Here is a 27990-nt window from a genome sequence, read left to right as displayed (position 1 = left end):
TCAGCGGGCATGTTGGAGCCCCCCTCAGCCAGCCTCCCTGAGCACACAGGGAAAGTGAGCGTCAAGAAGAAGGCGGGAATAAATTCTATGTGCAGCCGTTTGCTGGCTGGTGTTGCTGTCAGTCAAGCGTGCACGCTTTCTCATTGGCTGAGGTCCTTTGCATTTATCGTGCCATCTCGTCAAGCTGCTGCTGTGTAATCGCAGGTAACTTTCTTACGATAGCCTTCCGCTGGACGACCTAGTCCTCGCAGCGCTCCAGCATTTTGAGGATTGCAGATACAGTACTCAAAACTGGGACTCGCAATTTGAATTTTCCGTCGTTTTGACCATCGGAAGACGTTAAGCCTGTATTTTTTCCCCTGGAAAAATACCCCCTCTCTCAAAGGCGTTTGAAATCGGACACCGCTGGCGTTTGAGGCCCTCACATTTGTGCGGAGGGATACGTTGTTGCGTCTGACAATGTGGACGGAGGTGGTGAAGATGTCTACGAGAAGAATGAAATCATCTCAGTTGTAACAACAAAAAAGGAAGACGCGACATTAGTTACTATAATAGATTTGTTTGCACACAGGCTTGTTACATTGAAGCAAACACGTGGGCGCTGTGTGAAAAGCAGGCTTACCGGGACAAAAGGAAGACATCTACTGTGCTCCAATGCGTTTCATGCACTGAGGTCGAAATTCTCTTGAAGTTTTATGTTTTTCCCCTTGCGAGTCTCTTTTCTTTTTACTGTTGGATATCAGACACTTGGAGAGGAGAGGTAAAAACACACTCTTTCACTTCATGTTTCGAGGGAAGTTGCATGAATTCGATGTGTTTCATTGACACCTATTTCGACGCCTGCAATTTTTCGAAAAGTTTTTGGGAATGTGTGGTTAAAGCGGGGGATGTAAGTTTTTGTCTGGTTTGAGGTGGCGAGCTAAGTGTGTGATGGTCTCCGCATCGACCACGGAGAGGAGGAAATTACTCCTTTGTTCTGCAAAAAGACTCCACTAACGTTAAATGTTAGTCCTGCCTAACAAGCCTCATTTTGTTTTTCACCGTGTGTCCGCCACTAGCTCTAGCTAGTATGTGGAAATATGAAATCTTTACGTTGTATAATGTTGGCGAGCATTTTAGCTAAACTTTGTGTTGTGGGCCTACGCGTATTTTCCATACAAGCCCGAGACAAACTTTCCATAAAACCCATTTGGTAGCCCTTTAAACATTCCTTTATGGAAGTGTCTGGCCACCAGCTAGACTTTATTTTATTACACATTTGGCAGGAAATTCCTCATGCTCCCACCCCCACCGTCTCCACCACTGAACTCCCTCATAATGCACGACTTGAACCCTAATATGTGAAAGAAAGAGAGCTCAGTATTTTGTTGCATGAAGTTTGGACCATTGCTCTTTTTTCTCGTGGGTCAGGGCCGTTGCACTTGTTTTACACATAATCTGTTTTCACTGGGAGGTCACAACTGGATATTATGGTTTTGTTAGTTTTGAGGATGATGTCAACATAGTTCAAAATAAATGGTGAATGGGTTAGTTGTCAGCAGTAGCTTGGCCCTGGATGTGGCCTAGCGGAGATGATCAAATAATGTACAGCCTACATCCTGTGGTGCCCTAGATGTTTACTGTCATTGTTATAAACTGTTTGACCCAAAGTGGTTATTATTTATAATTATGTTTCTGGCACAAGACATTAACATCCGTTTCTTTCGGGCAGTGTTTGAATCAACAGTTGAATTTGCCTTTTCTGTTCAGTACGGCAGTCCTTGTTGTTCCAATAGTAATAGCATTGACATAAACACATGTTATAGTTACTTAGTTTGCTTTTATGTTAACATTTGACATTACTAATAACGGCAAAAAACTGCACAATCTATGCGCACGGAATTGTACTTTTTAAATTACATTTTTAAAGTGTAAAAACCAATTATCCTCAAGTAATTACATGTTTGTTAGACAGGTCAAAGGAACTTAATTTGGTCCATTATTATGTTTTTTGAAAGTCTTGGTCAAAAACTGACACAGACTCCAAAATTAGAGTCGTGTTTGGTCTCATAAAATTATATTAAATATTAAGTTTTTGATGTAAGGCATCTGTTTAGCTGAGGGGTTTGCTTCTCTGAAAGTGCAGGCTCTTTTGTGGAGAATGACCTGCCTTCTCTGCCTTGTATGGGGTGACAAAGACCCCTAATCTGCTTGCTTCAAATATTGATCCAGCACTAGCTGAAGATGCCATTTTGTTACATTAAGCCCCTCCATGTGCTCTACTCCATTTAACTCAGTGGTTAAATGATATTTGGGAATGTTTAGTTTATTTTAGTGGTGTCTATGACCTATTTAGTCCTTCTTTGGCCATCCTATCCAGAAGTTTGGAAAAAGGCATGACAGCCATGTTCCTAGCCTATTTACACTTGGGGCGATGTGTTGTGTGTTCACTTCCTTTCCTTGTCTCAAGGTTAAATTAGTTCTGCTCGCCTGAGTTCACTGGAGTTGGATTGCACTCTTTGTCACACAAGAAGAGACTTGCGTTGTTTTCATACATGTAGAAAAAGATCTGTTGAATTTATTACTTTAGATTGTTTTGCTTACAAGTGGTTGTGGATTGATATTTTTATTTGTTGACATAATTTCAAATCTTCTGAGTTCCCTTTGTTTACATTTTACAATTTGCCACTATAGACATCCATCTTTTTTTTTTGTTTTTTGGTGGCATCAATTTATGCTAGTTCTGTTACAAAAGAGGCTGTAAAAGCACACCACCTGTTGGTGTCCAAGTGCCTCTATTCCTCCACTCGCTCCTCTTACCACTAGTTCCCTGTGAAGCTTGCAGAGCCACCGCTCAGCATCAGAGAGCGGCCTCGGGCTTGCGTTGGAATGCAAAACACAGGGTAAATCCAGTATTCATGCTTACTGTGTCATTTGACAAGGTTGTTTCTGAGTTGACATATGGTAATTTGGTAATGACGTGTTTGCATATAGTCATTAGCTCTGCCTTTCACCACTATTTCCTTGGGCTAACAATAGTCCCAATTATATCTGTAATTGTAAATGTATTACATTCTCTTTTATGTAGCAATGATCGACATATGGCTGTGTTATTTGCCAGGGTCGCGTAAAATGAAAGACAATTTTTTAAGTCATTACTTGGTAGTGATTTGACTGAAGGCAGAGTATTCATCATTTCATGGCATTGTCTTGTACTGTTTGGATGGGAAGGCAGTGTCTCAGAGAAATTATCACTTTTAAGTAGACCTGCCTAAAGTCTATGTGTTAAGTAGCCTCGTGTTGTCTGTTTTCCCTCATTGGTCTGTATTTCAGCGGGGTTAGTAATTTGAGCTGCATGTTTCAGCCATGTTTGGAGACTCAATAGACGATCACTGATCGTCATGTTTTAACTTTCCAAATACACAAGATTTGCCCATGACTAGCATCTTTTTTTATTTTTAATATAATTTTTGAATTACAAGCATAAATTTGATGCATTAGCAGTGAGAACGTTGCTTCTGTTTTTAAGAAAAATGCTGACATACTGCACCCCTGCACTGGTGTCTTATGGGAGGCTAATAACTTGCCAATATGAATCATCTGACAGGTTAAGATAAGGGTTGTGATATAGCAAAGCTAGAATAGTTTGAATCATTCATTACCATCATCCTCCCTGTTTCTTTTTTTAAGAACTACATGTAACTTCTCTTTGTGCTTGCTAGTGCCATTAAAATCCTGTATCTGCAAATTTCTCTCATAGGGTTTATTAGAGACTGAAGGGTATGAACGAACAGCAGCAAAGAATGGCTGCAGTGGGAACTGACAAGGAACTCAGCGACCTCCTGGATTTCAGTGCGGTAAGAGAGTGGGAGAGCAGTCTGGGTGGTTTTGGGTGGCAGTGGTAGGTGGGTGGCACTGGGAGAAAGAGCTAAAGAGAGTGCGATACAGGTCTGGGTATAGGGGCAGAGGAGAGCTGGAGGTCTGAATGAGAGAAGTGGGGAAAGGGGCGTGGAAAGAAACTTAGTAGGAAACTTAATTTCTTAAAATCTGCAACAGAAAACCTGAAATCTTTTTTATAACATTAGGTTGTGTGAGCTCAAGTTATTTCCATCCCTCATTCTTGGCATGCAGAGGTAGTGCTGATTACATCAAAGCATGGCAGGTAAAATATTGCTATACCTCAGGGTGACTGGTGAAAATGAATTCAGGTTTTAAATATAGGTTACTCAATTATGTAGGTGATGTAGAGATACAGCAACAAGGAAGTGGATCCTTACTGAAATGAACTGGTGTCCACTATAAAATGTAAATAGTGAATCAAGAACGACGGCAGGAGATGGTGGAAATAATTTCACCCCTGTTCGTCTTGTTAACAGAATCTGAAGGGGGGGGGTAATAATGTGATGTATGCGCAGGCAGCTTCTGCATTTGTTTTTGTCATATTTTTAGTCTTTAGGAAGACATTTTCACAGAGATGCTTTCAGAGCTATCCTCCAGACATTATCTACAAAGTGGATAGAGGTATTCTGTTCAGCTTTATTTACCTGTGTTTCATTTTGTTTTGAAGCCCTTTGTTGAGCTTTACGCTGACATAAACATCTCATAGGCCCAATGGAGCTGTGTTAGTTTTTGCTCCTAAATAAATTGAGGAGCTGGTGAGGCTAAATTGCCAGCTCTGGGTAATTAATATATATGGGGCACAATAGCTAATTCTAAACTGTGACTCCTAATAAATATTGTCAGCAGAATTAATGTCCCATGAGATTTCTTTTGATAAACTACAGTTGATAAATACTGAAGTGTTGATATCATTACAAGAGTCATTGAGGGCTTTAACACCAGGGAACAGCAGGACTAGCTTTATTTTAGTGTTTTGTTTTGTTTTTTCTTTTTTGTTTTTTTGTTTTTTTTGTTTGTTTTTTTTTTTTTTTTGGAAATGCATTGATGTGCATTATTGGTAGAGCTCCATTATAAAGACTTGCACGATTCAGTTAGCTGCTTCGTTAATGTAGTCATATTATCTGCCACACCATTGGTATTTAAAGGAAGTCTTACCCCATGAAAGAAAAACACTCTTGTTGTGAAGGGGGGTTTGTGGGAGGCTCTCATTAAACAGTTGGGTTTGTGTTAGAAAAGCTCAGATTGATCAGCTGCCAGTTTGTATCAGCAGATGTTCCGTCTAAATGTGACATTCGTAATATGGGTGAGGAACTGTCAAACATTGTACAAACAAATTTCCTCCTCTATGTTTATTTGCTGGCTAGTCACGAAAATGCACGCTTGATTGGACGTGGAATAAAGCTACACATGTCAGAGATATCTGCAACCAAATGTAATGGAAACAAAGATGGTTTCCAAATCGGTTGTTGGACTGGTTTAGACTGTTCAAAAAAAAAAAAAAAAAAAAAAAAAAAAAAGATCATATGTGGTAGTGGCAGATTGTGTTATGGTGTCCTACTTTCAAAAAGGTTTGCTTTGTACAGTCGAGTACGTCACTGAAAGATACCACACAGCAGATATTTAGACCACACCGTGGTAAAGCCCACAGTGGCACGCTGACAGAACCCATGGCCTCATCAAAGTGTTTTAGAAGTTTAAGTATAGTATACTTCTGGACCTCTGGTCTTTATGTCTCAGATATGTCTGAAAGGTTTAATTGCAAATGCTGTACATTTGCTTTGGCAAAAACGTGCCTCTTTATTGGTTGATTTACAATAAAGAGATTACATGTTTTTGAAATGTGGTATTTTGTGAATAAGGACCTTGAATGCTTATAATGTTTGATAGTCTGTACCAGGATGTTATGCTGTTGTCAATCAATGGTTAAATCAATGTTTTTCCAATAGTATCTCACTTTAGACTGATCCAAACCTGAAGGGCCTGTAAGGGGAAAAAAACATACAACAGCTGAACGACATGTGTGTGTGATGTCATTTATTGGTAGAAATAGGATGTGTGAAGTGTGCCATCCTTTGCTTTGTTATTTACAGTATCTTTCCTCTTTTGTCTTGTAGATGTTCGCGCCTCCAGTAGCCAACGGGAAGAACAGGACAATGACACTTGCCAGCAGTCAGTTTAGTGGATCAGGTAAGTTTTTCAGCTCAATGCACAAACCTACACTAAATCTCATGGCAGGGGTGATGTTTTGTCTGCACTGTATGTCTCGGCAAATGTTGGGTTTTATTTTAGCTGAGCATGTGATTTTAACTGACATTACTGTGGCTATGTGTATGTTTTGGCAAAAGCAACAATATACTAATTTAATATTAAGAAATGTATGTATTACCTAAGCATTAAAAGGTTAGCTTGCCCGAATCCCAATTTTTTTCCTACACAACCCGTGTGTTATCTAGCATGCAGACAGTTTCATTTTTGTTTGCCCAGATTTTGAGATCTCTGCCACTGCCTTTATAGCAGAGGTTAATTTTATTTGTGGTGCTCAAAGCTTTACAAAATTGAGGAAATGGTTGTGCTTGTATTTGTTTATCCTACACTGATTGTAATAGATTGAGTAGTGTAAGTAATTTTTGAAGAAATTACCGTTTGGCAAAAAGCTGCAGCTTCCTCTAGGCCTGTTTATGTGGTGATTCCTTGATTGTTATCTAAATAGAAAAAAATCCTTTCAGACTACTGTTCTTGGCCTTTTAACTGTCCTGAATGTAGCATCGGCACATCTTTGAGAAACAAAAAAAAATTGACTGCGCCTTTAAATCTTTCCAGGCCGAGAATATTTTTGTATGAAGAATTGAAACTGTGAGAAGATTTATTAATATCTCTCCATGAGTTTTATTTAACAACCTATTAGTCTTTATTTCAACATTTTAAAGTGCGAACTAGCCGCCATTTAACCCCCTCAAGCACCTGAAGCTTATGAGTGAGCTTTTCTCTCTTCCTGAATGTTATTAGTAAGTTGTATTACTTTCGTTCCTCTGTCACCCTGCCAACCTGGCGTGTGAAATCGAGTCACACTCCCCAGTGTTCCCCAGAGTGAGAACTTGGCCACTGAGGAACAAAGACAAAAAAGGGGGCTTATGGACTTGAAACGACTCCCCCACCCTGAAGTGTAAAACACTCCTCCCCCAACACAGCACAGGGCTCTTACCCCCACTGATCTGCAGGAAATGGCTTGAGCCCGAGACAATGTCCCTCACCCCCAGCTCGCAGCCTCTTAAACTGGCCCAGCATGCAGAGAGTGGCCAGAGTGGAAGAGAGAGCTTGTTGAATAGGGATCAGCCCGAGGAAGGCAGGATTCTGTTTGTTTCTATTACAGCAGGCAATTACTAAGCAGTGAGGAGTTAATTCCTTCCCCCCTCCTCGTGTCCTAAAGTGTGGCCCTTGGTCATTGACACCCATTTTAATGCGATACTTCAAGCTGTCAAATTTAACTTTGGGAGATCTACAGGTACCCTCTAATAGCACTTAAGAGTCAAAATGCTAACATTCGCCCAGGGGTTTCTTATAGATCAGTGTCATGTTATAACTTGTTTAATACGTAGGATACACTCTCTCTGCATAAGGAAGAAAACTCATATAGACAGTCAGGACATATGAGGCATATAATTATAATTTTTTATATATATATATTTGTGTGTGAGTGTATGTATGTAATGCCTGGATTTGTCAACAGGACCATATTTTGAAACCCAGCCCAGACCAAAACACTATATGGCTAGAGGCAAGGACACCTGTTTATTATAGAAATGATGACCATTAAAGAACAATGTCCGCCTATGACGTCACTTAGGCGGCTTGTATATTCAAGGCCCCAGCAGCGCGGGAACGGTAGTGGGCAGCCTAGTGGCCCACCAGACCACCACTATTCATCAACACAAAAGTGCTCAGAGGGGTGCTAATTGCATTAGGCGTCCTTCTCCCTTCCTCAGTGGCCAGAGTGTGTGTGTGTGTGTGGGGGGGAGGGTGTGTCGAGTAGAGTGGAGTGGAGGGGAGAGGAAAGAGGAGAGGATTGGCAAGAAGTGTGGGATGTTTGAGAAGTAGGGGAGGCAGAGTGTGATGGTGTGTGGTGGGAGCTGGCCAAACCCACAAGCCTTCAGGCAGGCGTCCCCTCTGTCACCTTTGCAGCTGCTGGCAACGTCTCCAACCCCCTTCACACACATACAAACACACAAATACACAGGACGCGACATGCTCGCTTCCCTGAGATCACAACAAACAACACTGTGAATTTACACATGTGGTCTCCCGCGCTGGCTAGCTGACTAGCTATGTGTTTGACTTATGCACTCTCAGTTGTATACCTACACACGGCTGCAGTATTGTGTCATATATTTCTCTGTGCATTTCTCTGTGCATTAGTGAGTTGTAGTTAGAAAATATAAGCCCTCAGAAAGAGGAAATCTCAAAGGAGAGTGGCTTCCTTCTTCAACTAAATTAGATGTTTTCAGAGCCTGCAGCCGTAAGAAGGCTTTGTGGCTTAGAAAATAAATATTTTTTCTGGGCTCTGGTTGTGAGTCAGTATTTGTCTTCATTCACACTAGCCATGTCAAACTCTAGATGGATGTGATATGCTTCCAGAGAACGTGTATATTTAACTGGTGGATAATTCAGAGTATTTTAAGTCCTAACCTTGTTTTCCCATTGACTGTTCAAAATTTAATCTCTTACTTCACTTAAAGCTATATGTAGCTCCCATTTGATAAGAAGCATTCGTCTCTGTTATGGACTTAAGGGGCACGGCCAGTTTCACCAGTTGAACTGTAAATTAATTCAGTTTTTCTTCAGTGTAGTAATGCTCCTCCATTTTTATAATTGTCCATTGTTTGAGAAATTTGTTAGTTAGCATGAGCTACAGTGCTCAAGAACTCTCTTTGTGTAATCTGAGATGTCCTGTAAGTATGAATTGCATACTGAGAGGATACATTGACATTAATCATTTAGTCCTAAATGCTATTTAGATTTTGTACAGCACCTTTTTTCCCCCCTTACAATTAGTATCAAAAAATGTGGAAATGTGTTGTTACAGATGGATAAACATTTTAATGCATTCATCAATATTTGTAATCAAAGGCACTGGAATCATGTGTTTCAGAGTTACTCGTCTGTTAGTTAAAGTTCATAAATTTAAACCATTTGTGTTTTTATCCATGGTTAAAAAAAGATTGTTGAACCACTGGAAGCTTCTTTTCTGCTTCTAGCAATATAATATAAAAACAGCAAAAAACTGCTAGCTGTCACTTCACCCAAGGAGGTGTGTTACCGCTGCTACGAAAGTATCACACCATTGTGTGTCAAGATAATCAATTGCTGGGATTTTTAAAAGGCATCTACAGTAGCTGATAATAAAAGTGTGGTAGCTTCAAGTTCTTTTTATTTTCCAAACAAAAAATACGAAAAGTGGGTTTCATAAACAGATTGAGTAAAAATGAAATTAGGACATAAAGAACTGAGTTTGTCATATTAAATTTAATAGAGAATTCAGACTCTTTAACTGTTAGAGCCAACTTTTTAGGTCACGGGCAAAGGGTTGTTTTAAAGCAAAGGGCTATAAATATTTTTACTGGCCAAAATAATTGATGTAGTAGTACATCACCGACCCACTTTAAATGGTACATATCTTGTTTTTACAATTAGATTTTAAAACTTGCTTGTGCAAGAGCAACATGGCAACATACCCAGCAGCCAAATGTTATCTCAAATGTAGTGGCCAGTGTAGCATGTGACCCTAACTGAAAGTTTTTTTTTTTGTTTGTTTTTTTTTTTAAAAGAGCATTTGAAGCATGGTTGGTCAGTTAAAAGCCCATTATACATTATTTTATCATTTTGGTTGCCTGTGGTGACTGTCAATTTGCATTTGGTATTACACATGACAAGAGATTAACAACAATAGAAAGATCTCTCCTCTGGCATAGCTGGGCTCTTCTAGGCTGGCTGAGCGTCAGTGTCACCTCAGCAGCTCTCCACCTTGTTTTAATTGCCTTCGAGTTAATTACTCCAGTAAGTGTGAAACAATGTTGTCAGACTTCTCCTGCACAGCCGTGCTTTCACTCTCTCCTCTGCACCCCCACTGGCCAAATGGAGGCTCCATAGGTGGATGAGTGGTGTATTGAAAATAGCTGTGAGGATTATGAACTTACTCTCCACCTCTACTTGTTGTCTTGGTGGTAGGCCTACTCAATGCAGGTGATTATTGACAATGATATGATGTGATTTTGCAGGTAACCTACTATATTTTTATGTGTTTAATACATATAAAAATACTTTTGATTTAACAGCAGTTTTGGATGAAGCTAGAGCGTCTTCAAGTGGAGAAATGAGGGTGTTTGAGTTAAAATAGATTCATTCATAGCTAGGCTAGAAACAGACTACCTCATTGTTGGTGCCTCTTCTCTGAAGAAGATTTTTATCTTGCTAATTTGGTATTACTTCTCCTGGCACCAAGCTTTGGCTAAAGTGTCTTCATGCAAAGTCTGTCATCTTTATTTAGCGATGAGCCCATCACCAGTGTCCTGTGCCATTGGACATGGTTGATGGTGGTGCAGCGCTTTATTAGTGCTGTGGCCTTTCAGCAGGGCCGACCTGACAGTGAGCGAGGCTGATCTTTTTGAGGTCCCCTCTCCTCCCTGTTTGCCTGATTCTCCATGCCACTGGCATCAGCTCCATAGATCACGGCTGTCGCAGCGTGTGTAGGTGCTTGCACCGCTCTGTTAGTCTCATCACTCATTCTCACTCGTCAGCCAGGCTGCTGATCTCGCCCAGACCCCTCTCACTCTTGTTCCTTCTCTCTCCCTCTGTCTCTCTTTTTCTCTCTCTCTCTCTCCCTCTCTCCCTCTCTCTCTCCCTCCCCCTCTCTCGTCCCCTTGCTTTCTCCTTCCACCCGCTCACTCTCTCTTTTGCTTTCTCACACACATTTTTTTAATTAGGCAAAAATCAAAGACGAAATATGAATATTCATAAGGAAACCACATTAATATGCACAATTATGCAAATCAGCATGCAATTAAGCCTTGTGTCTCCAGAGAGCCTGGATAGCATTAGTGCATAAGACAGGGAGAAGGGGATGATGGGGGTATTTTGGAGTTTTCTGCTCCACCAGTCTTTTGGCTGTGTTTTTCCTTTGTGCCACACATCAGTTCTTTCTTTACCTAAAACATAGTGGTTCATGTTTTGTCTTTACAAATTTCGTTTTTGTGTTATTTTATGTGTTTTGTATTTGTCAAATCGAGTGAGTGGAATTTAAATGTGGTTTAGATGACATTATATCCTCTTGGATTACATTAGGGATATTAATGGTTAATTTTCTGATATTCAATGGCCGTAATGAACACTAATGGATACACTGAGTAGCATTTCCTACGTGGTTTTCCCCAGAAATGGTTTAACATTGCATTGCATCTTGAATGCGACAGCAGCGTCTTTGATCAATAGTGATGCTCTATCCTGGCTTGTGCAAGCCCATTGTGGCCACTTAAGGATATCGAATGTTGAGAGTACGGCATTGTGACGAGTTCCCTTGATATGACTCCAGCATCAGGGCATCTCTATATATCTGTAGTGACACATAGGATAATAATTATGTGTTCTCACTTGGTGATTGCTAATATTCTTTCACAGTATGAGCCCAACCTGCCTTTTGATTCTGTCATATTTAATTCAGACTAACTTCCTGGAGTCCTTACCTGTCAATCTTAACACTGTCTTTTGTTTTTTCAGCACTAGATGAGCGCAGCGGCTCTGGGTCTTGGGGCTCAGCAGAACAGAACAGTCCCTCTTTCAGCCAAGGACGGGTAAGATCTAAATACACACACACTCGCACTCTTTAGTTGCCCATGATTTTAAGTTTGGAGATCTAAGCATTAACACCAAATGCCATGATATTGTCACACACTCGCACATATTCGGTTAAGCACTCTGCCATGGATGAACATATATACGCACGCACGCACACACATGCACACGCCCTCTCCCCCAGCCACCACAACAGCTTTGTGCTGTTTTCCTGCCGTGTGCCATGTTTGATTTGAAGTGGTAGTTTTACTTTCTACCTAATAACCTTGGCTCAGGATCCTGCATTGGCAAGCTCTCTGGTAGCCCAGAACCTCTGTGGAAGCCCACCAGTAATTGCAGCTTCACATCCGCCGTAACTGTCTTGGCACAACTCTTGTGTAAATACAAGGAACAGGGGGTGAAATAGATGCAGCGGGCTTTGATTACCACAAGTTGATAATTAAGAAAGTCGGTTTGAATCCCCCGAGCTGATGCAGATTTGTTTGGCATGGATCCTGTTAGTTAGACAGAAAAGCAGAGGGAGGGTAACTGCTAAGCCATATAGGTGTGCTTAAAAGATAGGGATGGCCATAAAGAGTGGTTATCATTTAGGTTTGTGTATTTGTTCAAATGTATATACCTAATATTAATGCCTGCATGTTCTTTATTTCCATGTTTCTTTGCCTTTTTAAGGTTAATCATGTTGTCTTGTTTGCCATTGTTCCTATAGGGCTATGGAGAAGGATCCCACTACAATGAACATGAAGGCTTGTCCTCTCCGTTCATCAGTTCAGGGATCGCAGGTAAGCTCTTTTTTGCTCTTTTTGAGTAATTTTTCACAAGTGACTCTTATGTGGTTAAAAAAAAAAAAAAAAGCCTTGATGAAATTTTTTGTAGCACTTTAGCAAAATGAGTGTATAAATTGGGTAAATTTACTGCTCAGTGCCAGAGGAAATGTTGCTTTGTCACACTCCAGTTTTAAAATAAACATGTTGATAATGGCCAATTCGACTGTTGTGCATATTTTGTTATGACCACAGAATTGTTTTCTTTGTGGCAAAATGTGTATGTGTGTCTACATGCATGTATGTGCATGTGTGTGTGCCTGTGTTCATTCGTTGAGTGTTGGGGATGTTAGGGCACTGAAGCAGAAACCTTCCCTAGGGTTTTTTTCTGGCAGGCGGCTTTATGCAGCTGAGCGTACTGAAAAAGGGGAGAGCATCTCTGGACTTTCTGTACTTTAGAAAACCTAGTTTTCATTTGTTTTAGCACACATCAGTGCCTCTTAATGTGTGCAAATAGCTCAGGGTTTCACTCCTTCAAACGATCTTCTCTTTCATCTTACAGGTAAAAATGAGAGGCCACCGTACCCTCCCTTTGGAAGCCAGGTATGTTACCATTTTTCTAATTCCTTTCATTTAACTACGAGGATATGCCGTTAGTGAGTGATAAATTCATGTAATGTGTCAGTGTAAAGGAAGCCCTGTTTTCTCACTTCTCTTTTCAGGTTAAATACTTTGAATTAACGGTCTTCATTTCCTAGAACAGAAGCTGTTTGTTTGTGCTGTGCTTTCCCACGCCCCTGTATGTATTATTAGTAAGACCTTGTCTTTCTGTCTTGTCCTAGCCTGGTTTTCTTCCCAGCGACATAGCAATGCCCAGCCCAGATGCCATGTCCCCCTCTGGCCTGAAGTCTGGCTCCCAGTTTTACCCATCATACCCCAACAACCCTAGGAGAAGGCCGCCTGAGGGAGGCATAGGTAAGATAGACATTGGGCATGTGGCACCAGTAATTTCTTCCTCTGTTTTTATTTTTTCCGCCATTCCCCTACCTTGATAATCTACTGATTATTATTATTTTCTTGATTGTTCGGTCTATAACATGGCAGGAAATGAGCATCACAATTTCCTAGAGCCCAAGGTGATGTCTTCAAATAGGTTGTTTTGTCTCACCAATGGTCCAAAAGCCAAAGATGTCAATTTTGATGGCTAAGAATACCAGCAAATGAAAACATTTGAGAGGTTGGAAGGAGCAAATTGTCATTTCTGCTTAAGAATGGCCTTAAACTATTCATTTTTTTTTTTTCAACATTTTTTACAGTAATAAAAGACTAATTGCTTTAGCAGTACTTACCTCTACAATTTATGAAATTGTTGGAGCATAGTTGTGAAATTGAGCTACTAGACCAAAAGTGCATTTCTCATCTTTTGTGTAAACATTTTTGAACAGTTGACAGTTGTGCTTGACTCTTCTTTTTTTTTTTTTTGTTGTTGTAATTTTTGTGAACATATGACAAATCTTTTCAAAACAAAACCGTGCACAGATGACTGCACAGCATCATTTCATTCACACTGACATGTACATACAGATTGGCATGGAAGGGTGCTGTTGTGTGTTTTCTGGTTTTTGTTCTGCAGTTTAAATTAGAGCAAGCGCAGGTGAAACTGCACCTGAACTGACATAACATTGACATATGTGTCTTTGCTGATTTTTTTTTTTTTTTTTTTTTTTTCTCTCTCTCTCTCTCTTTCACCTTTCTCTGTGTCTCCACCGCCTGTATGTAGACACCCAGCCAAAGAAGATTCGGAAACCCCCTGGCCTGCCGTCCTCGGTGAGAGCTTATTTCTGCTCGCCTTCACAGCTCACAGCCAGTCCTTCTCTCTCTCTCTCTCTCTCTCTCTCTCTCTCTCTCTCTCTCACTCTCTGTCTCTCTCACTCTCTCTCTTTCAGTACACACACTTGCTGCACACCGACACATACACACTGCTTTCCCCACTCTGCTTGAGCAGTTCTTTGACTGACAGGGGTAAAGATCCTCTGCTCAGTCAAACTCTGTGAGCTGACAGTCAGGCAACTCAGGCCCCAATAAACATCATCACTGTGGTTGTCTCTACACTACACTCAAGTGGTTTCAAGTGGTGTTCAGGGTCTGGTTGTCATGTAGACGAGCAACTTTATACGATTTTGAGGTACTTCGTCAAGTCTTGTAACTGGAATTATACGATTTGGGAGGACACAGAGATAATGGATTTGTGGAATAAAGATGCAGATGTTTCAGGCAGTCGAGTGCATGAGAGGCCCAAGTAGGTTTGATTCTAATAGCTGGTTCAAATTTGGATCCAGTTCAAAGTTGGTACTAAGATACTTGGATTTGTTATGCCCAGTTTTACCAAGCTCTTATTGAATCCTATCTCTTCTCTCTTTTTACATTAGCACAGGACAATGTAGAGACCATTCAGGAAGTTGTTGACTAAATAGCAGATATGTAATCTCTCTGGCAAAACTTTCACTTCTTTGAATAACAATCTTGTAGTTTTAGTTCCTAAATATTAAGTTATTTGTAATGTGTGTTCCTTAAAGATCAATCTAAAAAGGTTTAGTGGATTTGACACTGGATTCAACAGAGCACTATTGAACCCCAATCCTAGGTCCAAGCAGTTTGGAAGTATCCTTTGATTTACTGTACCAAGTGTCACATTTTGTCAGTGGGCCCAGAATTCCCAGCAGCTGATGCAGCCTGTGTGTTGATGATGGCAACCACACATAGCTGGAAACACTAGTCACTGTTACATGTTTGAGTATGTACTGAATGAATCTCACTGTTGGTTTAAAGCGACTTGACAAAGAATTGAATAAGGCTGCAGTTGCCCACATCATGCCCATTTATAGTTTATTTTTACAAGCTAAATTTGAGTCTTGTGTGCTGATTACCAGCTTGTCCTTCCATACAGTTTCAGCAAGTAGATCAAAGATGACTCAGAGGCAGTTTGGTCTACTTGAATACCACATAGCATTTTCAACATAACAGTAACTCCTCTTAATATTTTGCTCTTCATTTACCTGAAACAACTGACACATTACTTTTTACGATAGCAAACATGATATTTCATGTCAGAAGGATCCTGCCATGCAGTAGCCTGTGTTAATGTTGCTATTAGAGCCCAGTCTTGCTGCTTGAGCTGCCACTGGGTCATCAATATGAAATACTGCCATTGGACAAACATTTTCTGTAACCCAGTCCCTTGCGCTACTGTAGTTCTCAGATGACAAGAGTGACCCAAAAAATAAACTGGATATGGAACCTTTGCATCTCTGCTCTTGTGGCATCCGTGTTTCAGTACGGTGCCTTGAAGCAGCACACCAGTAACACAAGCAGAGGAAAACAAGAGTAAGACAAGTTGTTATTGACCAGTTGTAAATATTTGCTCTGATTGTGGAGGTCATGTTCTAAAAGTTAAAGAAATATAAAATTTCCTTGGTCAAATACCTGTTCATTAGTCCCGTCTTTGCCCCATGATTTCATTATTCTAGTAAATGTTGCACAAATTTTGATTAAAAAAGTTCAACTCATGCCAATGCTGATTTATTTTTTAATGCACAGATGAAGTAAATTCAAAGGATTTATATGGCTGACTAGGGTTAGAAATTACAGAGCCATGGATGCTTTATGTGGCAGGAAATGAAGTCGAGCATTAGTTAGTTATAGTGCTGTGATCTGACTCTTAGTTTGAGATAAAGTTGCAACAGATGCAACTACTGTAGCGGGCTACATTGATTAGTTGGGTTCATATCAGATCGACCAATAGTCAGAGACGGATCACAAGTGGACCTGGTGAACGATCTGCTTAATCAATTTCTTGATTCACTGTACAATGAGGCAAAGAAATCTGTTTTGTTTTTTGTGACGTCGGTGCTGTCCTCTACCTGCGGGTGTTGTCGTGTTGCAGTGGCTGCCGACACCTCTGTGTGTAGACACGCTTCGCCATGGTGATGACATCACAGAGATTTGAACGTGAATAGTTTGTGGCCCTCTCTTTTTCACTGTCTGAACCTCAGTCATTCCCCACAGTGTGAACGATGGCCGCGTGGTTTTAGTGCAAATGAGATGTCTGTGTGTGAACCCCCCTCCCCCATTTCACCCAACCCTCCGCCTACGCTTCACCACATGATGGCCTGGGTGGGCCTCCCCCTGTGAGTGACCCAGTTGTGAGGCGCAGTGCTTGCGAGGCCTCTTAGCCCCGTGTCTGAGCCCAGATTAATGACTGCCGATGATGATCCTGTGGTCTGTCCTCCCTCCCACACTCCCTCTCTTCCTGCTTCTCTTCGCCGCCCCTTCAACATACTCTTCTTTTTCTCTTTATCTACTTTTGTCACTTAAATCATGCTGCTGTAAATCAGTAAATGGACAAATAACAGCAGCACTGTAAAGGCTGTTTTCCCATTTCCCCTCAAGCTGCCTGACTTCTGTAACCCACCAATGCCTGTACACAAGATCCTTGCCCTAACCCTGTGAACCTACAGCCCCTCTCATCGGCAACAATCAGACACATGAAGGAACTTCTCTTCTGCCCCCTAGTTGTCCAGTATACTAACCACAAAACCCTTGTGGTTGAATAAAGTGCTTTGAGGTTAGGTTGATGTTAATCTTCATCTACTCCCCACCCCTTGCCACAACCCATGTTTTTCTAGTGTAGAGACCTTTACATGGTCATAACCTGAATTACATTAAACCCCTATTAGTTGAGGATTTTACCCTAGAAATCCCCTTTCTTCCTGAGAATACAATTATCCAGCAGCACCAGTCATTGTGTAGTTCTCTGTTCCCATCTAGAGCAGCAGGATTCACTCGACATTGTTCCCCGTGAAAGAACAACTCAAAGCCTATTGTTAAATGAAGCCATCTCCGTCATGTTTTCCCCTGAATTAACCGTGATCATTTTAAATCCCTTGTTTCCTTCACACTCCCCTGGCCATATCAAGCTTTGTTTAAGTCATTTAGATTACCTTCTCCTGTCCCCCGTCAACACCCCTTATCTCTCTACCCATTTCATAAATCATCAGGGCCTTCATTTTTTTCCCTTCAATCCTCCCCCTTGCCCCTTTACCACCCCCTACCCACTGCACTCTCTCCATCTCTCTCTCGCTCGCTCGCTCTCTCTCTCTCTCTTGCTGACTGGATCCCAGCCCCCATCTCTCTCCCTCTCTTCGCTCCCTCTCCTCAGCCCAGCTGCCTGTGGAGTTGGATATGGTCCAGGAACAGGCAGATGGCTCTGTAATTAGAAGTGCATCTCTCCATTCCCTTTCCACTTCTCCCTGTTAAATCAAATTACAGAAAAAATCCCTTCTCTGGATTAGCATTCTTTGCAGCATAGCCTCAATTCTCTTTCTCTCTTCCTCTATCTGCCATGTACTACAGAGGAGGAGAGAAAAGATGAACTGAGTGGTGACTGATGGTGTCAAGAAACTGAGGGCTTCTCATGTCCATCTTCAGTCTGTGGCTTTGGAGGCGCAGCATCCATTTGTGTTAGCAATATGCAGAGAGGATGTGTGACTCTTTAAGGTGCTAATATAAAATGTCCAGTTTCATCGGAGCTGATCATATCCATGTTTTCTAGTTCTCTGTTGATGCCATAGAGAATGTGATAGTGCTAGTTTGAGGGTATTGCTAGTGGAGTGTGCATGGGTGTGTGTATGTGTGTGTGTTGGCCCACTGAATGCATGGTATGTGTGCGAGCTGATACCGAATGTGCTCTAGGGAGGGGCTGCAGGCCAGGCAGTGCGATGTCACTGGGGTCCTGGGAGCTAGAGGAAGTGCTCACTGTGCACTGGGATTCAAGCCGTCGCTGTGCCCAGCATGCCATGGCCGCTGTGTTCTCCTCCACAGGCGAGGAGCCGGCCTGCCTGCACCGCCGGCAGACTCCCTCTTGCCATCTTGTGGCCACTTAAAGCTAGTGTTTTCTCCATAGCAAAGATAGGGTGGATTGATTCATTACTACTTTGTCTCTCATGATGCTCGAGGTGACATAGGAAAACTCTTTTCATCCAGAATCATAAAATATCTATTTTCAAGTTTAAAGTAGTTATTGTAGAAATCATGAACCAACTGCGCACTGTCTGCATGTTTGTTTAGGTGTATGCTTCCACATCTGGTGATGAGTACACCAGAGACAATGGAGGATATCCTGGTGCTAAGCCTGGAGCTGTCTACCCTGGCTCTTTCTACATGCAAGGTAACTTTTCACAAAATTTCACTGGAATGATTTTGTTTTCTGCAATATTTTCTGTCAAGCTGTTTTCATATTTGCAAATGTGTCTCCACTTCTCTTAGAAGACCCCTGGTCATCTTCTGGCTACTCGGCCATGCTGGGCAACTCTCCACACATTGGACAGCCAGGCTCCTTCTCCGCAATTAACCCGCAAGACAGGATGGTGGGTAGAAACAGATTCAGTCACATTCCTGTCTTCCTGGTCATCTTTTCTTTTTTTTTCTTTTTCACCTTTATCTATTGCTTTCTTTACAATAGCTCATATCTTCTATTGTTGCTTGTAAGGAAATTGAACTTGAATGTATAAATAAACATTGAGATCAAAGATTTTAGCATCTGCTCTGCTGAAGTGTCATTTCCTATACCTATCGTCTGAGATGTATACATTTATTTATCTGTTAACACACTGAGTAATTAAAGCTAAACTTCCATCCCATTATGAAGCTGATAAGATTTTTCTTTTTTTTTTTCTGTGAGCGATGTATGTGCCTTATGAAGCTGCTTGTATCCCTTCTCCAGAAGCGTCAACCCCTGCCTCTGTCCCCACAGAACTATCCTCTGCACGGCAGCGAAGTCAATGGCTTCCACTCAGCCCCCACCACCTACAACCACACACCCACCATCAACGGAGAAGGCATTATGGGTAAGGAACTGTTAAAATGAACTCATCACACAAGTATCTTGGTAATGTCTGTCACTGATTCAACTCCCTGGTCATGTAATTTTTTTTTTTTTTTTTTTTTCTGCGAAAAACAAATTAGCAGGTCATCTGACTCATATTACTTATTTTGTCTCTGCAGCCAACCGAGGCACCACAGCTGGCAGTTCAGGAGATGAAATTGGGAAGGCTCTTGCCTCAGTGAGTTCTTTTCTCTTTGTTGGTTTTTTTAAATTAGTGCTGGGCAATAAAACAATTACGACAGTTTTCGACAGGATTTTATTTTCTCTGACAAAGTGACAATGTGATATTGTCGGGCGATTCTTGTGAAGAAAGAACAAATAAGTGTGAATTCAACTTAGGATGACGATGATGCTAACAAAATATTCCATCATTGGTTTATTGTTTTTGTTTTTTCATGGTTTGATTCAAAACAGATGAAAGCCCATTGTAAAACATATTGAAGACACATCCCAACAGTGAAGTCTAAAGACCTAATATTTGTTGTATACTTTAATATCATATCATACATTGTATTTTCAATATCTCTGGATATGCAATTGGTTTTAAACCATACAAACAATCCTCAAGTTTGGCAGATCTACAACAAATGAAGCTGGGAGCTCAAACTTTTTCAGGTTGATGAAAATATTACCTTTGCCCAGTAAGACTTATTTGTCTGTTTAAATAAACTCTTTCATTCTAATATTTAGAGTTTCATGACAAGGTATATGAGTGATTAGTGAAAAATATTGTATGAAGTAGGAAATATTACATTGATGACATTTTTGCCATATCTTGCCCAGTAGTAGTTTGAATTGTTTGACTTAATACTGAAAATACTGAAAAGCATTGCTGTGTTTTCTAAAGGCATAACATTGAGATGTTTTGGCTATTTCTTTCAGATTTACCCATCGGACCACAACAGTAATAACTTCTCCTCAGCTCCGTCTACTCCTGGATCTCCTCAGGCCATCGCAGGTACAGCTCAGTCCTCGCATACAGATAATATAAGGGTCATTACTACCCGGTTTCGATGTAAGATTCCTGACAACCTGAGAGCTATGTACATTTTGCCAGTTCAGAGAAAGAGGGTAAAACTACCCTCTTTTGTTCCTATCTTTAACTCTACCATGCAACCATCCGTTTTGAATAATATATTAGTTTCAGCCACAGAATACCAACATTAGACCAATTCATTTACATTGTTCAGTTTGAGTGCAACCTTTTTCTTGGCACACAAAAATGAATCAGCTGAACTTCTTGGAGCAAAAATGATCCTCTGCGTGTTAAATGTTCTTTAGCACAGAAATGTGTCTGCAGCTCCATCTGGTGTAAAGTTAAATTAACACTAAACACTATCCCAATATTTCTCACAGCAGGAGCTCAGTCTCAGTGGCAAAGACCAACCACACCCAACTATGAAGGGCAACCACATCCACTGGTATGTTAAAACATTTTTCTGTTACATCAAAGTCATTTGGAAACATGGAGTTGCCGTAATATATTCTACTAGCCTTTATGTGCTTATTTTATGAGTTGAAATGTTACTGTTTAAATCATTAAATCAAAACTACCCTGTTTATATTTATTAGCTGTTTCTTGGACTTGTATTTTGTCCTGTTGATATCATATATAAGTGCGCGTTTCTTGTATTTATGTAGCAGAATAAAATGGAGGATCGTTTGGAGGAGGCCATCCATGTACTGCGTAGCCATGCTGTGGGCCAGGGCCCTGGCTTAGAGGGCGCCCACTCTGACATGCACAGCCTGCTGTCTTCAGTACACAACGGGGGCCTCGGAGGCCTCTCTCCAGCTTTTCCCAACGCCAGCCTTGCCCTCAGCAACAGACATCCTGCTATGGTGAGTCACCTACTCCACCAGACTTTTGATGGTATATGACCACAACATGAGGCAAACAAGAGTGTTCATTTGTGTTTTTGGTTAATTTTATCACACCCATAACATGTATAAAGTTATTTGCAAAGACTTTGTGGTCACACTGTCAGAGTGGAGATTCAGATTTGTTTGGGGGGAATTCTGTACACGCACATCCCATCAGCCTCTGCTGAAGAAACTGTCGGTATAAGGGTTGAGAAAAAGATACTATATGTTGTTTGTAACATCACATACAAGAACCTTAACCTGCGCAATATACTTTATTTGATGTAACTTTGTAAAAATTTGGACTGATCGGGCATATTGATTGATCTTAGTTTTATGTTGCACAACAAATTGCTTTTTAAATTATTTAGTTTTCTGTCCTAGTTAGCCAAAAACTTAAAGCAAAATATATATAAAAAAAAAAAAAAAAAAACACTGATTCAAAATTGCATTACTCAGAAGTTTATTGCTATGAGGAAGGATGCCTGTCAAACACAGTATCATTTGTGCCATCTGCTGGCCAAAATAAAATTTCAAGCAATTGGAAGTAGAAAGTATTTTCATGCATAATTTTCACTGAGTTGTGTAGCATTGAGTTCACAAAAATATTTGCAAATGAAATGATTAACATTGTTTATTAGCTGCTTTGCAAAGTATATGTATTTGTTTCATTCAGTTGCAGACATGTACCTCTTCCCATAATTTTTTTGATTTTAGCCACGCTGCCTACTTTAGTTGGACCAACACATTTTGTTGGAGGATCCCTTGCAATCTGTTTTGTAGTGGTTCTATTTGTCCTTGTGAGATTCACATCATTGTTCTCCACCTTGATCAGCAGGGAGGGAAACATGAGGAGCCCACAGGCCTTCCTCCCAGCAGTACTCTTCTGCACGGTCATCACGCATCTGGACCCACACCGTCAGCTGGCCAGCCAGAAGCCTTTACCAGTAAGTTTGACTCATATGTTTATTTATTTAGCAGAAAATGCATGTTGTTATTTAGTAACATTACATAATAGAAGGTCTTGTATTTTGTGGTGTAATGGTGCTGAAATGAATGATTGGTTTCGCAACAGTTCTAGTGTACATTTCCACTGATTCATAATTTTTCCACCTTAAGACTCAAATGAAATCCCCTCTCCAGAAAAGGGGAGTTTTGATTAAGCCCAGACTTAAGTGCCTTGGAATTGAATTCTCACTTTTCTGTGTTTGTCCCTAGGTCTCCCTGGTGGTATGGCTCGCTCCACACACTCCTCCAGCAGCTCAGACATCAAGAGAGAAGACAAAGATGATGATGATGATGATGAAAACTCTGTTGGAGACAAGTCTGACGATGAAAAGAAGGACTCCAAGATAGCACGTAGTCGAACAAGGTCAGTTGTCTTTACTTGTTTCCCTGTACTTTTACCCTGCATTTGTGTTTTGACCAGAAACAAAACTGTTTAATAGTGCTGTTTAATTCAAGTGCAAACAATTTTATCCCACAAAGGTGGAGATTCTCTTGTCACAAATGCCAAGTATGAGAATATAAAGGGAACCATTTGATGGTGGAAATATCCGCTGCAAGGTTCCAAATGTCAGCTGTTAGACACTTATAAAAGATAATGTAATTCAATTACTCTTTCCTGTGTGTCCCACTGACGGCTCAGTCTGGGTTAGATGTTTAACAATGTCAAAATCCCCCTCCCTTCATGTCACGTTTTCAGAAAGGAGGCGTTGACCCTCCAGATGCTCTCTGGCCTTTCAGACCAGAAAGATGAGTAAGTTTCTCCAATAGAGAATCAATGTCTTGTGCTTTGTGGGCTCTTACCAGACATCACTCAAAGCACATGTTCATGGCGTTGGTGTCTAAAATGTGAATTTTAATTGGCTGAATAACTGTAGTAAAATATTATGACATTCTGAAGTTCACTAGCTATATGCTGCAAAGGAGGTTTGATATGGAAAACTTGAAAATGAACACAAATCCTTATCTTAAATCACAAAGATTTTTTGATGACGGAAACGGTGCATGCTCCAGCTTATCATGCCTTCCCTTCTTACAATACATAATGTTAGGTACAGCAGCAAACAATGTGCACATAGTGCAGTATACTATTAAAAGTGAACCTGTCTAACTTTCGTGGGGTAAAGATTGCAAATTGATCTTCTGAAATGGGAGATTCACAGTATTCACTTTTATATAGTATAAACTGCTCGACCATCAATTCAGTACAAAAGTTCAGTACTATGGTGTTTGATGGTTTATTTGAAATTTCGTCCTGCCCATGTCTTAATCACTTCATCTCTATTTGTAAGCAGTGTGGACAATGAAGATGACGAGGACGTTCCCCCAGAAGTGAAGATGGAGCGCGAGAGGGAACGGCGAGTGGCTAACAATGCCCGTGAGCGTCTCAGAGTACGGGACATCAACGAGGCTTTCAAGGAGCTTGGGAGGATGTGCCAGCTGCACCTCAGCCATGACAAACCTCAGACCAAACTTCTCATCCTGCACCAAGCCGTCAATGTCATCCTCAATTTAGAACAACAAGTCAGAGGTCAGTCTGCAAGCAGCACGTGGTGGATGGGAAGCACAGATTTGTTAGGCTCTGTTAAATGCGCAGTCATTTCTTGATACTGATGAACCCTGTTTCTGTTTTCCTGTTCTCTGTCAGAGCGTAACCTTAACCCCAAGGCAGCATGTTTAAAACGCCGTGAGGAGGAGAAGGTGTCTGGGGTCGGTGAAGCACCCATGCAGCTCTCAGGAGGCCATCCTAGTATGGGAGGAGATGGCCACAATCCAGTTGGCCACATGTAACACCAGGTAGGTCTTGAGGATTTGCTAATGAAGTGATTGTTCAGAATGTAAACCAGAGGATTTTGTAGGCATTTATTCTACACTTGATTACATTTTTAGCAGTCAGCATAATGTTTGTGGTCCTTTCTTTTCACAGATCTGGTGGTGTTTCCTTGGCTGTCAGAGGATGTGGCCTTAACAAATTTCTTCCACCCATTATTCTCAGTGTGTGTGTATATGTGGACATGTCTGTGTATTGTCCGTTCAAGTTTCAAGATGCACATTCACACACTCGTACACACATGCATACTGCCAAAACTGACACAGCCTGTTTGTCGCACTCCCAACCATGACTACAAGCTCAAATGTGAAGAACTTTTTTTTTTCTTCTTTTTTTTTTTTCTTTTTTTGCTTTGTTTTATACATTTAATATTTTTTTTTCTTTTTTGGTTTCCACACGATGGAACGCCGGAGTACTTTTATGTCCTGCCACAAATTGGGACTTCACACACTGCCGAGAGGTGCTCTGGTGAAAGAAAGGAGACCTAAACAAACACAAATTGAATCAAGGATTTGTGCCTAATTGTTACATGTTTTCTATTTGACATTTAAGCAAATTGCTTTACATGTGAGGAACATTTATTGTAAGGGATTGCTTATGTGTATGAGCAATTATTTTTAATGTATGTCATTCCCAGCGTGATGGTACAGTCTTACATATGTTATGTAACCAAACCTATAGTTGAAGTTGAATTGTCTAAATTCAGTGACTTTTCCTTGATCTTATCAGCAAATTTTCGGGGAGGGCAGTGAAAAGGTCACAAGGGAAGGTCAAAGTTTTTACAGTTCAAATGCAGCTTACATGAAAGACGGGAACTCTGACCTAGAGGCAGTCTCTGACTGGAGCCCGGTCTCGTCCCACAAGGCATCTGGAGACTTGGAATAGAAGACTCCTTCCTTGAAGGTTATGAATTTTCCAAGTGGTAGAATCTGTCAACTACAAAACTGTTCTTCCTCTGTGTTGACCACGAATTCTAGTATTACTCCAGTAGTTCCTTGTCATAGGTTCAGGTTTTTGTACTGCTTTATATACTAAAGCATTCATAGACAAGACAAAGCACAGTTGTATAGGTTTAGGCTGGAAGTTAAGTGTCGACCTGTAGTGCATTTCAGTCCCTGAAAGTCCTGTAAAAAAAGCCATTTGAGACTCTTGCTAAGTGATAAGCACCAATCAGTGCTGTTGCTTTCTTGAAATGGTTCACTGACAATGCCAGCAGACTTCACAGTTCCAAGTTTTTCCCCCTTAATCGATCTTCTGTAAAAGACAAAAAAATCTGGGTTCCTGTGATGGAGGGATCTCATCAGTACGCAGTTGTTGAAGCAGACAAGTCTTTGTGAAACGAAGGCTTTTGTTTTCCTAAGCGAGCATTCCCACTGAATTACAGCCCTTCACCTATCTCCTGAGTAAGTTTGTTCTCACGTTTCTTACTGAGAGAAGTGTGATGTGTAAATTCACTTCATACATTACTCTGATATGTTTCATTTTTCAAAATTAAATATATATAAAAATATATATTTTTTGTTAGTCTATACATTGTAGATTTTTTACATAAATGGCAATATTAGTTTGAAGTTTAGAGTGTATTGTAGATGAGCTGAATAAGGGGATTTGACATTTAAATGAATTTGTTGAAAAATTAATTCAAAATTGAACCAAGGGTCAAAAGATGATTGAAGACAAATATTGAAAGCGTTTGGTGTATCCTTTATTCCAGTTTTAGTTGTAAGGCATATCATCAGCTACCCAGATGAATTCTTTCTTTCCATTTGGGGGTATGTGGACAGTTTGTGCTGCAATCTTGTTAAAGTGGTCTGACTTTAGCAGTGAGGCGCCGAGGAAAAATGTGGGAAGGGATTTTTGTCTCTAACAGTAATTATGCAACTGGTTTTGAATGTAGCTACCATACAAATGTGGATCGCCTTCATTTTCAAACTTGTGTTCCTGGGTTTTGTCAGTACAGTATAATAGTTTTCATTTCACCTTTTTCTAATGTCTGCCCTCAACCAAGTGGCTCTGTGTGCAGCTCACTTTTTTAGTATCCTGCACATATTTTGGAGGCAGACGTCGGTATTTGCGTGTAAGGTAATGGATAATATGGAGAACAAAACAGTGTTATTGTGATGTTAATCCCATGTCATGTCATGTTTTGACTGCATTTTACCAACGTGTAATCACAAATGGGAGGTAGAGCATTTTGTGTGTTTTAATTTCTACAAAAAGAGATGACGAAAAAGACCTATACAAGTCAATAGTGTGGCCTTTTCATTCTCAAGACTTAAGATGTCATGATGGGAGAGTGATACCTTATCAGTGCCTGAACTTGTATTTTCATTTAAGACAGTTTTATTTTGTGAACCATATCATTTCATTTATCATGGAGATTAAAGAGGTACTTGTTCATTCCCCCACCCTCCCTTCTCCTAATGCTTTTTTCAATTTTCAGGAAGAAGTTTAAATGGTATAAAGAGATTTTCTTTCAGTGTATCTAGTTAAATAAATAAATGTTACATAGATCTTGTTTAGTTTTTATTCCTTTTTTTCTGATTTATTCAACTGGATTATATTGTCCAAACTGCTGTTTTAGTTAAGGTCATGGGTCCAGGTCATGAGTTTTCTTTCTATCTACCCTATATTTCTAAATCACTTGACATAACAGGGTTCAAGAGATGCTGCTTTTGGCTCTGAATGTCTGCTTTTGATGCACATTAACATGTTTCAGTGTATGTGTTGCTTCACTTTCAATGTAGGGAGTGAGTTTTATTTTCCATAGTAGCTAGAGTCTAATGATTTGGAGCATTTTAAATTTCTGTATATCAGAGTGCAAGCCCTCTGCTGCAGTGACTTTCAGTATATTTTGTCTTCAGTGACAATTTTCACCCCTGACCTTTTACTCTTCCAGCTCTTTGGTAACATTGACAGTGACTTTTTGTGAGAAGTTCTGATTACTTCTTTCAAAAAGTTGTATTTGAAGTTTTGGTTTTTTTTACTATAATTATTATTACAAGATCAATAAGTGTACTGAATATTGTCGATTTGTTCCAAGGGAAAATCTGACTTGATGTCAATTAGTATTCTGTGAACATCCCATTAGCCCGCAAGCTATATACTCAAATTTTTGTTTGGGGGAACTTTATTTCTTGACACAAGTCTTGACAGACACAGTTTGCAGAAAAGCAACCGACCACTGCAGGAGCACATAATGTCAACAGAAAATTACAATATTATAATGGAAAGTGTTCAGTTGACGGGCTTGGACTTGTTTTGGTATAAGAAAGCAGTAATAAAACGCTTGCTTTCATCAATTTTGTCATATCTTTGTTGAACTAAAAGGAGGGGAGACTATTGAGTGTTAAATACATTCACAGGTACAGAGCCTGCCATCTTGGGAGTGAGGATGACTCCTGCAAGGTCCTCAGAGTGCCTCACTCAATCTCTCTCTCTCTCTTTTTATATATATATATATAAATATATATAGTTGAGAACTGTCCTGTATATAACAGTAATGTAGCAATAAATGTGCCATTTTTAATAACAGATTATACCTTTTCCAATGTCTGGCTTTTGAATATTGTATACATAAAAAGGAAAATAAAGGAAAACATTGTAATAAAGGGTTTATTGTAGTTCGGAAAATGAATTTGTTCATATTTTCCATTGCCAATAGCCGAATAGGGAACAAATACATCTATGGCAGCTTTATGTGTATGCAACCAAGGCACCACATTAAATCGAAAGCAAGATAAGATCTAATACTATTGATTTCATAAAGCCACTAAGCGCAGGACTCGAGTATTATAGCTGAATGGTTGCCAGAGACAGAGCACACAGATTCTTAAAAACATCTTTGCTGTAAACGGAGACCTTTG

At 40.3% G+C, this 27990-nt stretch overlaps 1 protein-coding gene across 13 annotated transcripts; it reads left to right on the top strand.

Annotated features, from left to right (window-relative positions):
- tcf3b (transcription factor 3b) lies at positions 1–27740 on the top strand. 13 transcript variants are annotated; one of them, XM_056377861.1, is made up of 21 exons: positions 1–760; positions 3740–3836; positions 5994–6066; positions 11647–11720; positions 12431–12503; positions 13048–13088; positions 13328–13460; positions 14266–14312; positions 18612–18711; positions 18810–18910; positions 19267–19390; positions 19548–19606; positions 20311–20386; positions 20788–20849; positions 21073–21267; positions 22124–22235; positions 22507–22660; positions 22994–23047; positions 23586–23824; positions 23942–24090; positions 24221–27740. In XM_056377861.1, exons 2-20 carry the CDS (start codon positions 3762–3764, stop codon positions 24082–24084), a joined length of 1935 nt encoding a protein of 644 aa, XP_056233836.1. In that variant the 5' UTR covers positions 1–760; positions 3740–3761; the 3' UTR covers positions 24085–24090; positions 24221–27740. The 13 variants fall into 13 exon arrangements, with proteins under 13 accessions (XP_056233836.1, XP_056233835.1, XP_056233832.1 ...); XM_056377860.1 differs by having other exon boundaries at positions 3–760; positions 18813–18910; positions 20785–20849; positions 21070–21267; XM_056377857.1 differs by having other exon boundaries at positions 4–760; positions 21070–21267.
- Positions 27741–27990: the final 250 nt, after the last annotated feature.

The sequence above is a fragment of the Seriola aureovittata genome, chromosome 6, assembly GCF_021018895.1.
Source record: "Seriola aureovittata isolate HTS-2021-v1 ecotype China chromosome 6, ASM2101889v1, whole genome shotgun sequence".
In the NCBI taxonomy this organism is placed as follows: Eukaryota; Metazoa; Chordata; class Actinopteri; order Carangiformes; family Carangidae; genus Seriola; species Seriola aureovittata.
This window is presented reverse-complemented; position numbering and strand designations above follow the sequence as displayed.

What these genes read in the sequence shown, in the direction of transcription:
- tcf3b (XM_056377855.1), top strand. Translation starts at nt 3,762, where the DNA reads ATGAACGAACAGCAGCAAAGAATGGCTGCAGTGGGAACTGACAAGGAA. An exon ending in CCCCTGGCCTGCCGTCCTCG is followed by an intron (nt 14,313 to 18,611) that starts GTGAGAGCTTAT and finishes ATGTTTGTTTAG; the next exon opens with GTGTATGCTTCCACATCTGG. An exon ending in AAGGGCAACCACATCCACTG is followed by an intron (nt 20,850 to 21,069) that starts GTATGTTAAAAC and finishes GTATTTATGTAG; the next exon opens with CAGAATAAAATGGAGGATCG.